The sequence below is a fragment of the Anopheles aquasalis genome, chromosome 3, assembly GCF_943734665.1.
Source record: "Anopheles aquasalis chromosome 3, idAnoAquaMG_Q_19, whole genome shotgun sequence".
NCBI classification, from domain to species: domain Eukaryota; kingdom Metazoa; phylum Arthropoda; class Insecta; order Diptera; family Culicidae; genus Anopheles; species Anopheles aquasalis.
In genome coordinates this window covers 21,189,096-21,201,595 of record NC_064878.1, presented here as the reverse complement: position 1 = coordinate 21,201,595, position 12,500 = coordinate 21,189,096, and the positions used below count along the sequence as shown (strand labels likewise).

General features: G+C 45.2%; 2 protein-coding genes across 5 annotated transcripts in view; both read right to left on the bottom strand.

Annotated features, from left to right (window-relative positions):
• Nucleotides 1-248, bottom strand: part of LOC126577166 (uncharacterized) — a 2,715-nt gene extending 2,467 nt beyond the window's left edge. The window contains exon 1 of one of the 4 annotated variants that reach the window (XM_050238609.1): nucleotides 1-248. This exon is cut by the window's left edge and continues 105 nt beyond it. The gene's annotated coding sequence lies outside the window, so the exon portion shown is untranslated. The other 3 variants (XM_050238608.1, XM_050238606.1, XM_050238603.1) reach the window with 3 other exon arrangements.
• An 8,821-nt stretch (nucleotides 249-9,069) lies between these two features.
• The window catches only part of LOC126577055 (uncharacterized), a 6,069-nt gene continuing 2,638 nt past the window's right edge, over nucleotides 9,070-12,500 (bottom strand). Inside the window, exon 1 of the mRNA XM_050238457.1 lies at nucleotides 9,070-12,500. This exon is cut by the window's right edge and continues 2,638 nt beyond it. Coding sequence (XP_050094414.1) covers nucleotides 11,550-12,500 — 951 coding nt within the window. The 3' untranslated portion in view covers nucleotides 9,070-11,549.

The following is a 12,500-nucleotide window of genomic DNA, read 5'->3' as shown; positions in this document are numbered from 1 at the left end:
CTCGATCGTCGTCTCAGAATCCGCAGCAACAATAATTGAGCGCCACCGTTGACATGAAGCGCCCGAACGCCTCCACACCAGCTCAGAAGATAATCAGCATCAGCTAATCAGGCTTTTGTTCTGCTCTTATTCATTGATGCACGTCGTCACGAGAAGATCACACGCGAGGAATTTGTTCAACTCTTTTGCCTTCGACTCCGCAGTTCCTCTTTTCCGCGCGCGCCCACACAAATCAAAACAACTTTGGGACCACCACAGACCCGTACGACAGAAATCTCATGTGACAGAAATCGCTCACGCACCAATCAAATTCCACTGTTATTGTTTAACAGAGCAGCTAACAGAGCGGAAGACTTGTTGCTTTTGCTTCGCACAACACTCCTCTGCTTCGCTGCCTGTCCGACGCTGGTTGATGCCAGGATGCTGCCAGGATGCTGCCGAATGAAGACAACATGATTGAATGACGCCAATTGCGCTTTTTTATATTAAAGAGGAGTTAGCGCCTTTTCTATTTTGGCAAATTTATTGAGCCTAAAAAAATAAATAAATGAAAAAGGGAGAGGGGACAAACGAAATGTATTTGGTACGTAATAATTCCGTTTTCCTTCTTTCTACCCTCCATCATTTTTTTTAATTTATAGAAAATTTAGTAGGTTATTCAGCTCTTTACATTTGTATTACAAACCCCTGAAAATATGCAATTTAATAGAGATGAAGATTTTTTTACCCAAAATTGCTACATCTGCCTCAATTCAAGTCCATCTTCTTTATCTATTTTTAAAAGATATTTAAAGATTCAGTTCCCTTTCGCTTCCTCGATTTTGAGGCCAAAAAACTCGTAGGGTGCACTCTAGAAATGAAAAGTAACCACCCTTTATTGGCCTAGATATTCTTGTAATCTGGACAAGGAGTTACGCTGAAGCACCTTCCCCCCGCTACGCGCATTCAGTGTGTGGAGGCTTCCATGTTTGGTGAATTTGGCTCGAGCAGTCATTCGAGCTTGCGGGCGAGTTTGGTCAACTTCGCCCGCAACCATTCGAGCAAAAACGGCGCGTAAAACGATTTCGCGGAACATCCTTCGTGCCTTTAATTTATGAGATCAACCGTTGATCTGCACAGGAATATAACTAATCAAGTCGCTGGAACAATAGATTTTACGGTAAGAAACGCTCATTCATTCTCACCCCGCTGAAGAACCGGCGCCAATAAGTGTACAAGAGGCCCCATGAGTTAAACGATCTTTGTGGAGAAACGGACTCCGCAGGGATGCGTCGGCTAGTACTATGCAGGACTACGCCAAAAGAATGGCGTAGGTTGGGGGGATCACAAAAACCTGCTAACTATGAATTAAAGTGGTGGGTCAGTATTTAATTTTCTCGGTGATAATCACAGTTCACATTTTTCCCATAATCCTGAACCTTACAAGAGTACTGTATAAAAATATTGAACCAATCGGAGTAACATTGGTAAAGATATTGATTTTTGAAACATCGCGATCCATAGATCGCTCAATGCATTTCACGCAATAACTATAAAGCACAATAGGAGTACAATGGATTACAATCCCTTTGAAGCCTGATCCTGATTCAGCCTGATTTAGCTGCGATCGTAGTATCTGTGTTTGCATCAACTATTTCAACTGTCTTGTCGGGATTTTATTGGACAAATATTAGCAGCTTTGATAGATGAAACATTATTAATTTGATTTTTATTATTCATTTCTGCAGCTTGAGGATACGAATCCTCAATCCTGAAGTAAGAGCTTGGTAATTTTTTCCTGCATGGTTAATTTTCAGACTCATCTGAACAAGGCATTTCTGAATGACAAAAGCAGCCTACGATCGGATCAAGACGAGTCTCGAAGACGATGCTGCCAGGCACATCTCCTAATCGCGATCACCATCCGGTCAATGGAGAGCATTACCGTGATCGCTCCCCAGGACGATGAGCGACTTCAATTGAATTCTCCTTGCCCTTTTTCTCTTCTTGGACACTAAGTGTTCAATATCCTCATTCAATATAAATTAAACATAAAATTAAAATTGGTACTAATACGCGGTTAGCATTAAAACTAAGTAGCATTTTTTCTAAAATGAACCATATGAAGCAACAAGAAGGAATAATATCCTCTTTGTGATGTGCAGCAAATTTCTACATCGGTTCTATGCTATCAGAGAACCAGCTTCATCATCGTCGATAAGTTCAATCAGATTTGTCTCGCTATTAACCTTTCTGTTCGATAACTGATCGCTTCCGTCGTTCAGTAAGAGTTTGGTAAACTCAGACCCACGGTGATGATCTCGTATCGTGTCACGCAACATTGCAGAGATGGTGCTTAAGAAAGAGAGAGAGAGAGAGAGGTCACGAAAATGCATAACTTTGCTCTTCATCGTCGTTAAAGTTGTGATAATTAAAGTGACACGAAGCAGTTCCTTCATCTACTACAGTTATTAAAACAGTTTTACATCTATTTTGAATACCCATTCGTGTCACAGTCTCTCGCCGTTGATAAGAGGCATTTAGAAAACGGAAACACGTTTCACGCGAACACAAGTGCCCTCCCCCGTTTTCCCTCGCGTTTGGATACGAAAATTACGCGAATTACCACAAATTCGTACCCGATGACGCGATGATTTCAAATAAACAAATTTCATTTAAAAATACCATTCCGCAAGTATTAATAAACAAGTGTCCACCGGTATCGGGACACATGAAAGCAGCAACCAGAGCAAATGAGGGGGAAAAGTGAGCCAATCAAGCTATTTTAACACGCGGCACTGCGCGGTCAAGCAATCTGGTTACTACTGCCGGCAAACGGCAATATAGGGTCAAACATTCAGGCTCGTGAGCTTTTTTGGCCGAACCTTTTTTTTTGCGTGTGTATTTAATGCGCCTTAGCGCGCCCCAATCAAAGCGACAGATTGTTCCCGTCCGCCCATCTGATGCATCTTCCGATGGCTCATAATCACCGAATTATCAGCCATTCGCATGACAAACTTGTCAGTTGCGACATATTGCAAAACGGTGCTTCGGTCACCCACTGGTTGACATCTTATCGTTCCGAAGGGGGCTTCATGGGGCGTACTAGATTATTTATGAGTTTTTTTTGTTGGTTCCACTTCCGCCATTTCGATTCCCTTCCCCACCTCCGGTCCGCTAACGTTACAATTTAGATTCCAACCAAAAAGGACCTCTCTACGGTTCCGAACACTCTCCCTCAAGAGATAATGCGGCAGACATGCTGGATCCATGATGATGGGCACGACGAGCACACGCCGGACCTGATCGCCATTCGGACAAATGCGTTATCACGTCGCAGGCCAGGCAGGCTCACGAGATGGCATCACACATCGTCGTTCCCTTCTTCCCTTCATCCACCGAGGGCTACTGTTCCGGCTTCCGAAGCTACTGACTCCCTGATCAACCGCTGATCCCGCCTGACCCCGGGGACCGGGCGTAATCAACGGAGAGGAAAACATTTGCACTCCGTTTGTTCACTCGCCGGGACGCGAAGCGCGAAATCAACAACTGGTGGCGGAAGGCGGAACGAGACCTGGCCGCGGCCTCGACAGCGTACGAGCTGGCTCTCGACTGGCGCTCAGCATTGCGATCCTTTCGCCCAGAAGCCAGATTAAAAATAGGCTTGACCAGCCACCAGTTCAGGATAAGCCGTGTTATGGCTTCCACTGGCGATCTACATCCGGTAACATCCGGTGTGTGTCTGTCCACGCGTGTGTTAAGTGGTGTTTTGAAGCTGCCAACACGTTGCCGACATTGTTGATAACACCTTGCAATCGGGGATTAAGTGGAGCTTACTACAAGGCGTTTCCGCTTGACGATCTCTACTTTCGTTTGCCAGTCCTTTTATCTTGTTGTTTTCAATCTTTCTAGAACATCTCGAATCAAAGCATTGATACAGAAAAATGTATTAAAAGATTCATCTCTTAATGGGAGTATGTATTGATTCGAATTGCTTTACTATTTCCAATAATATAACTTTTAAATGTTTTATTAAAAAAAAGTACATTTAGCAGTTACTGCTACATTTTTTAAAGTAACACTTCCATCCGTCACTTTTAAATCATCCGAAAATGTGGTGTTTTATCCCTATTAAAGTGTTTTCACGCGGAATGCTTTTTCAATACTTCATCATGCAGAGTGCAAGGTATCGGAGGTGGTTTACGCTATTAAAAAAATATAATTTTGGCTTGAATCATTGATGGTTCTTGGTAGTTTCGATGGTAGTGTTCGCTGATCAGAACCTCTTGTGCAGCGGTTAACGTTATTGGCAACAATAAATGCATTTCAAAAAAAGGTTTAATCGTAAAAGTAATTGTATCTTCATGATTGCAATTAAAACTGTTTAATAATGTTTCTACCAGTAGTAAAGTTTCTACCAGTAGTAGTAGTTTTTACTTGAAAGATTCCATAGTTGCATCAAAAGGTGACTTTTCCTATCGTGATGACCGTTTTGTTAATTTCAGAATATTTTATTTCCTAGGACGACTCGTTTGTTGCTTCAGAAAGGATGCTTCACAGTATATCATTACTTAAAAATTTTAATTAAATGTTCAATCTGTACAAAGCAGTGATTCAAAGCGTTAATCGTGGCAATGGTGAATATGAGAAAATAATTGCAAAAGATTGCTTTATTCTTAATACTTAAATCTCTTATTATTTACCAAGGAAGTAGTATTATAGGTAATCCAGGTTGCGCCATCAGGTGGTCCTCTATTTTAAAGTTGAATAACTCTGTCATTTTTCAGCCAATTTTAGAAAATAAATCAGTTTTATTTAGGTTATTCTATGCCTTTTATTGTGCCATACTCAAAATATGATATCGTTCAAATGATCGCCTTCATTCGGCATCCAAAAAGCGGCCCTTTTTCGTGCATTTTGTATTGTATTTGACAACATTTTTGGGAGTTATTTTAGCAATTTCAGCTCCAATATTTGCTCTCAACTGTTTCATAGCCTTCGGTTTGTAGCCATGAATCTTAATTTTTAAATAGACCCACAGAAAAAAGTTCAACGCTGTCATATGCGGCGAAGCATTCATTCATCATCCATTGCACGACCGCAGTTTTCACAAGTGAACGATTATTTTCAATATAAATTGTGACAATTTCATTCCGTCCTCTTAACGTGAAGTGATCCATTACTAACATGGCATAGGCTGACGCTTCAGAAACTGGCCTATTTGTCCAAATCGGCTGAAAAATGACAGAGTTATTCAACTTTAAACCTGATGGCGCATCCTGTACTACTTTGGAATCGTCTGTCTCTACTAAAAAGAACATCCGATATCTTATTGGCATCAAAAACATTCGTAATACGCAACACACTAACGCAGTAGCCTGTGACTATACCCGATTGCTCCGCTGACTAGGCACCTCGTTATCGAATGCTTTCCTTATCAAAACCCCGCCATCAGGAATGTTCACCTACCGGCGTCGTGGGAGACTAACTGAAGTGATTTCAGGGGGAGGGGCTCGGTCCATCCATTATAGTACCGCTCGCACATCGCCTAATTGTTGACAAGTCGTGGGACTTGGAAGTTCACTGTGTAGGGGAGACGGAGGCGATTGCTCAGGACAGGAGTCCTTCGCCGGGAGCTCCGGATCAATCATCCCCGAAGGCCCGAAACACATTTTTCAACTCGACGACAGGCGTTACCTGACCTGTGGGTAGCAGTGTGTGAGGTCAATCGATCTTGATCTTGAAATCCGGTTCCTCTTTTCCACTTTAGCGAAAGTCTCGCTGAACTTCCGGATGGTGTATCTGAAGTTGATTCGTAACTAACGTCTGTGACATGCTGAGAGGTAAGAATCCTGTAGTGCGTATACACTGGGACATGGCGGACATGGTGATTCCTGGGGTCCAGCAAAACACCACCATCACCACCCCCTGGCCAGTTGTTAATTAAATTATACCCTTTTGCGTGCGGATTTTGTGCTAAACGGGTCCGAGGTGGGGGACACCCGCGTGGCGGCCTCTCTCAAACGGCCGTCAATGAGAAAGCAAAATCATTTCGTTCCGGCCACTGCCGACTATCGGTGGAGGGGGGGCTGAAGGTCGTGGCCATTTCTGTGACCGGCAAGTCTTCGATCTTACTGCAGGATTTGCTCCCGTTCTTCGATCATTTCACCAAAGATCACCTGATTCTAGTGATTCCATTGGATATTGAGCGGTACTGCTGCTGCTGCTGCTGCTCGTTCCTCTTCCCCACGCAAGGAATACGTGACCAACCGTGGCGTGACATTGGAATGAACCGTCAGGGGCATACCAATGACGCAACCCAAAAAAGGGTTTTTGCAGACTTCTCATCGAAAATGCCAGTAAAAAGTAAGAGGGAGACGAAAAAAAAACACACGTGTGGAGACACACATTCCGCCACAGACCACAGAGAGTCCCTCCGTATGGCCTGCCTGTCGGAAGTGACCCGTTAATCCCGCCGCGCCACCAGGACGTGGACAGTGGAACCCCCTGTTTTCGCTCGGTTCGGTCATCGTAATTGGTTCACGGCAATAGGACGGCTGGTAATGCGATACGCCAAGTGCCCGCGGACTACCACGCTCCTTCCTCCCCCCGGGCAAAGAGGGTTAACGGCGTGAAATATGAGATTTGGCGAAAAGAACGAGCCAACTGGCCAACGCAAAGGCAGGCAGCTGGCTGGCCATCGGTTCTCCACTGCTAACCCGTTAATTTGTCGGTTCAAGGACAATTCGAGGGCAGGCTGTGGCTACGTGGATGGATTGAGTGGCCGTCGTGTGCGCGCGTGTGTCCCCCCGTGATTCAATTAGTACTGTACTTAGTGAAAGTTTTTATCGATCTTCTGGCCAGGTCTGGCGTCGCCTGGTTACCACTCCATGTATAAATTCTTTCTCCTTTGATCGCTGCGGACCAGCTTCAACGAAGCTTTGATTCGATCACCAAAGCTTATCACCAAAACGGAACAAAACCGAAACCAAAGTGAGAAGAAAAGAGGAACGACGATGGACATCACCGAGAGGGAAGATCACCGGGGCTGATAGTGAAAGTCGCAGTCGAAGTGAACTGAATCGGCGGATCTCGATTGCCTCTTGGTGATCGCGTCAAGTTGGCCTGGCATTGCTTCAATAAACTCATAAAACCGTCGAATTTCGGACCGAACCTCGGTGTTACGGTGTGGCTTGAATGGTCACCGCACACCGTCGTAGCGCCGCCGCACGCGCCCAGAGAAATGCACCCATCATTAACGGTGGAATGAATTTTTCGGTCTTTTGCTTTTTACAATTTCTCTGGCGTCTCCGTCTGGGGTCGAGGAGTTCGATTCACTTTCGCATACAGTAGTACACTATACCAAACCGAGCGAGCGACATCTGACTCCGGTCGGTGCGATCGGTCGGTCACGCACCGGTTAACCTCATACAATATGGATGGGCTAGGGAATGACTTCCATCTGTCTTCCATCTTTCTTATCTCTAAGCGCTCTCTAAGCTACTCAAAACGATGGCCGGAGCGCACTGCGAATTTGTTGCCAATAATTGTAATCCGCTCAATCAGCGTGTGGTGTGGTTGATGATGCGTTACAACACCGGGAAACCGGGGTAGAAAACAATTTGTTCGTTGTTCGTACGCACCCCAGAATTGCAGATCATTACAGGCGAGAGTTGAAATCGGAAATCGGGAGGAATAGAAAAGTTCGGACCGGTTTTGGGGGGGGGGCAATTGCACCGTGGTGCAAGTTGCAAAGTTTTTCTCTTAAAATTACTTTACTGGGGCTCTAATGCTAATGCGGGAAATTAAAACCAGAGTAATGCAACTTTGTGCCATCTCACAGCATGTCCTGTCAATTCGTAATTATTCGTATTATGTTAAATTTTTTAGCGGAACTCTCTTGTCCTTACACTGAAAATTAATGTTTAAATGTAACCGATTTATTTTCTAAATTACATTGCTGATGCGATGGGCAGTAGGCGATGGTTGTTGATTCGCCAGCAGAGATTGACACGAAACGATTGACGAGACGTGAAATGAATTTGATTCTCGCATCTTATCAAGAAAAATAATATTGCTGTCAGCTACCTAACTTCCGATCATAGCGCCCACTCTCGGAATTATTATGATTATGCGCAGAGTGTCCGCTAATTTTACGCAAAAATGGCGCTTGTCTTGTAAAATGCATTACAATTACACCTTGCGGTAGGGCCAATGGAGCAATTTTTCGCAGAATTTCGCGCTTTTCATCAGTTACACTACTTTGCCGTTATATTGCCACAGTGACCCGATTGTGAGTTGGCTTTTCGGCATTTATGTTTCGTGCGTCAAGCGCCGTTCCGTTCCTACCAGCAGGAGGTGATCATACAAAGAACGATCGAATCGAGAACATTGTGTAATTTTAACTGATTTTTCATTGATTGCTATATCCAAAACGTAAAGATGATCATTTGGTAAACAAATGGCCATACGTACGAGCAAATAAAACGAAGCGATCTTTTCAATCGGCAAGAGTGTTTCTTTCAATCTCAGGACAAAGTTCCGTCGGTTCTGTTCGTCGTCCCTTGAACAGTTAGCTAAAAATGGTCTCTCTTCGTTTTTATTGTCGCTATTGGAATGTAAGCTTAAAAAAATTAAATCATTGTTATCATAAACATATAATCAAAAATTATATTTGATCATAAATGGAACTTCAAAAAACATATTTTGCATGTCGTTTGCTCTGGGCGTATGACCGTACCAATCGATAGCAAACTGAACGACGAAACGGCCAAGAAAAGATGATACTTTTGGGTGTCCAACAAATCCGTTCTATTGTTCAGATTATGCTTTACCAGATCAATGGCGGTTTACATCAATGTCAGGTCGTAGTGCAGCACTGCGCCATTCTTGAGTTGATCTGATCTAAAGTAGAACTGTAAAAAGTGGTAAATTTCAACCTTCACTAAACAACATGCAGCATCCTTGCTGAACAGCATGTGTTTAACCATCCTTTATACTTACACTCCAACAAAACAATCAAATTTCTTTCACTTTACATCCAACATTTCAAACGAAAAAGACACAGAGGGTTTTTTTTATCATTTCAGTACTATTCATATGTTTTATTCTCAATTCATTCAACTTCTCGCATCAAATGATTTTCATTACACTCGTCTCATTATCATCATCTCAACAGAAAATTGGCCCGCGCAAACTCACACTCGCGCTACTAATCCTATACTATACAATATCGTCGTATTGGCACTTGATTTACTTTGTTATGTAGTTTTAGTTGTTGTCTGTTTGTTGTATGATTTGTATTTTCGCGCGCTTTGAAGCAGCTCCACTAGAACCATTTCTCTTGCCTGTGTACTAAAGGAGGGGGGTTTTGTATGTACAATCATTGTGGATCGTTGATAAGTATTTGCTGTGTTTCTTAAACTCGATCAATAATGGCTTCCCCCATAATGACTTCCACTGTCGAACAAATGGCGGTCGCGGCCGCGGCCTACTATCTATAGGTGTCTCTGGCGCTCTAGTATAAGCTTACTGATTACGACTAAGTATATGTATCCTGTGTGTATATGTATATATATATCATCTAGCAAAGTAACACTATTCAACACGTTTGATTTGTTTTCATTTAGGCACTGTAGTTCACAATAATTAAGGGTTCGCTTACAATTGTTGTTATTGCTTATTGATAGACGTTCCTGTATTTCCTGTTTCCTCCCCGGTCACATGATGATAATCCTTGTTCAACTTACGCCTAAAACACCTCTTCTCGCAACTCACTGATTAGTCAAATTCCTTGCCTCTTGCCCGGGCTATTTCGTATCGCTCTACTCATCGTTTTAAGCTGCGGTCCCACCACCGCACGGGTGGTCCGTTCTGAACTTCTCTGAGGCACAATAATTGGCGCATTCCGCCAAAGTAGCATAAACTGCATATGACCCCCCCTGGCCGTTCTGCTGGACCACATAGCAAAATGAAGGAAAAAAACACCGCCCCGAAAGACGACACAACCAAATTCACCGTTACGAGTCAAAGAATGGAGGGGGCTCCGATGATGATGCGCAATCAATGCGCATATCGCACCCTTTTTTTTCTATGCTGCTGACACACAGGGTTTTTGGGGGCAGTGTCGTCTCGCGATGCTCGTCATCCATCGAGCGAGCAACACAACACCTTTCGCCCCCCACCTTAGCACCACCGTTTGTTGCCATTGACATCGTGTGCTTATTATGATGAGGAGTTCCGCCACGCCGTTCAAGAACCTCACACCACCACCCAGGAGGAGCAGGTTGATATGGCGCGGCTACAATTACAGGGTACAAAAATATGCGCCCACTCTGTACAGGACACAGCATTATTATTGACTGGTTCAGTTTTTTTTGCTGCGCTAGTTGCTGCGATCGCGAGTTGTTTTTAACTTGACAAAACCAAGTGTCACACCACACTACTAGCAGGCGGTGCGCGTTCGCTCTGCCTGCTGCTACTAATAATAGAACAGAGTGTTCCTCAATAATGATGAGGTGGCAGCTTAAGGGAAAAAATCAACAATCGCGACGATGGAAACATAAAACCATCAAGCACTTGAGGTGTACGCACACAGCAGCAGCAGCAGCAGCAGCAGCAGTAAGCAGGTGATCAGAACCTCGGACAATGCGAACTCTGCGCTGCGCCTCGCCGCTGATAATGATTATGCGACAAAAGTGCTACACAACATATCAATGATTCTTATTCCTCCAGCTCCAAACAACGGATGTGGTGGTACATTCGAGAGACCACCGACCGAGATGGGAAAAGGATTAGGGGCTCCTTTTCTTCAAACTGAACTGCGCGCGCAATGGGAATTTCCCGAAAGTAGAAAAAAGGTGCGAAAGAGCCTTCGGTCCTCGGCCGCTCATTAAATATGCTGCCGTAAAAGGTGGCAAAAGGTTGTGGCACAAACCTACCCAGTGCCACACCCTCCAATTCCAAGCCAATCATCAGTTGCTTCAGAATACCTGTGTCCGTGTCCTGTCTCTAGTGGTGCAGCAGCTTTGGCGCTCCCAATAACATATAACCCCTGAGAGAGATGATCCTCCTATCCTGATGATACCGCGCGCTTCCACCACCTTCTTCCATTCCTTATGGCACCAAAAACCACCGGTGCATTGCGCGCACCTGCGTAAAGTGGGGAATCCCGGTGCTTAAGAAGCTGTTCGGCTCGCATTTCGCTCAGCTACCTGACGCGCACGGGATCCGGGGGTCGGTAATAATGTGTGAAGCAAGCACACACATATACCCCCGGGGGTATGGCTTTTGATGGCCTAGGGACAAAATGGACGAGTCCTGCTCGTGTTGCTCCTGGCTTCGCTACTATCCTTCCCTGGAGAACTAGCGCCGTACCGTCCCCCTGTATTCCCTGTCTCTGTCTGGTGTCAAACGCGAATTGTATGACATATTTACAGAAAACAAGCATATTTATAATTGAAACATATCACAATCCAGTTAAACTATAACGAAAAAAAGCTACACACTAAAAAAAAATGGCCTCCGAAGACAAATGATGATCGCTGATCTCTTACTAACTTACTGAGAATCTAACCAACGACTAGCGATGGAGGAGGCAATGATGGTGGTGGTGGCGCTGCTCCCCGGGAAACTCCACCCGTCGGATGATGACGGTGATGATGATGGCGATGGTGGTGGTGGTGGTGGTGCTGCGTGTGGTGATCATCAGTTTCCGGCTTCTGCTGCAGCCACTTCTCCACGTACTTGCGACTGATGTTGTACTTGTTGGCCACGGCCCGGTAATCCCCACGGCAGGCCACATCATGATAGAAGCTCTCGATCGCTTGCTGCTTCAGAACGGCTTCATCCTCGCGGTGGTGTTGCCGCTGCTCATGCTGCTGCTTACCGGCAGCATCACCATCATCGCCACCTCCGCTGGAGCTGATGCTGCTGCTACTGCTGCTGCTGCTGCTCGAGGTGATGATGGTATCCTCTTCCGGTCCACTGTAGACGGAGGAGATCGAGGTGGAACTATCGTACCCCGACACCGGTGATGCCTGCGGTGAGGTCCACCCGCGAATGCGTTCACCAACCTCGGTGGTACCGGTGAGCGCTACTGCCGATGATGCTGTGGTTGCTGCCGGGAGCGATGACGGTACCGCCGACGGATAAAGCGGATGCTCGTAGTAAACCGGTGATGACGTGGCGTTACTGTTACTCCAGATGATGGGATACGCATGAAGCGATGAGGGCTGCTGCTCACTGATGGCAGGCGATTCACGCGTCGAATCTTTATCATCATCAACGACTAGCGCCGAATCACGGCGTTGTCGGCGATGGCACGCCGGCTGCTCATCCTCATCCCGTCGTTCCTCATCATCCAGAAGATAGGGTTTGAAGAGCTTGATCGATTTGGGTGGCCGGCTTGTTTCACTGGCATCGGCCAATCCACTACCGCTGCTACTGCTGCTGCTGCTGCTGGTCTGCATCATGGCAGAGTAGGATCGCTTCAGATCGGCACGGTTCCGACAGGATAGATC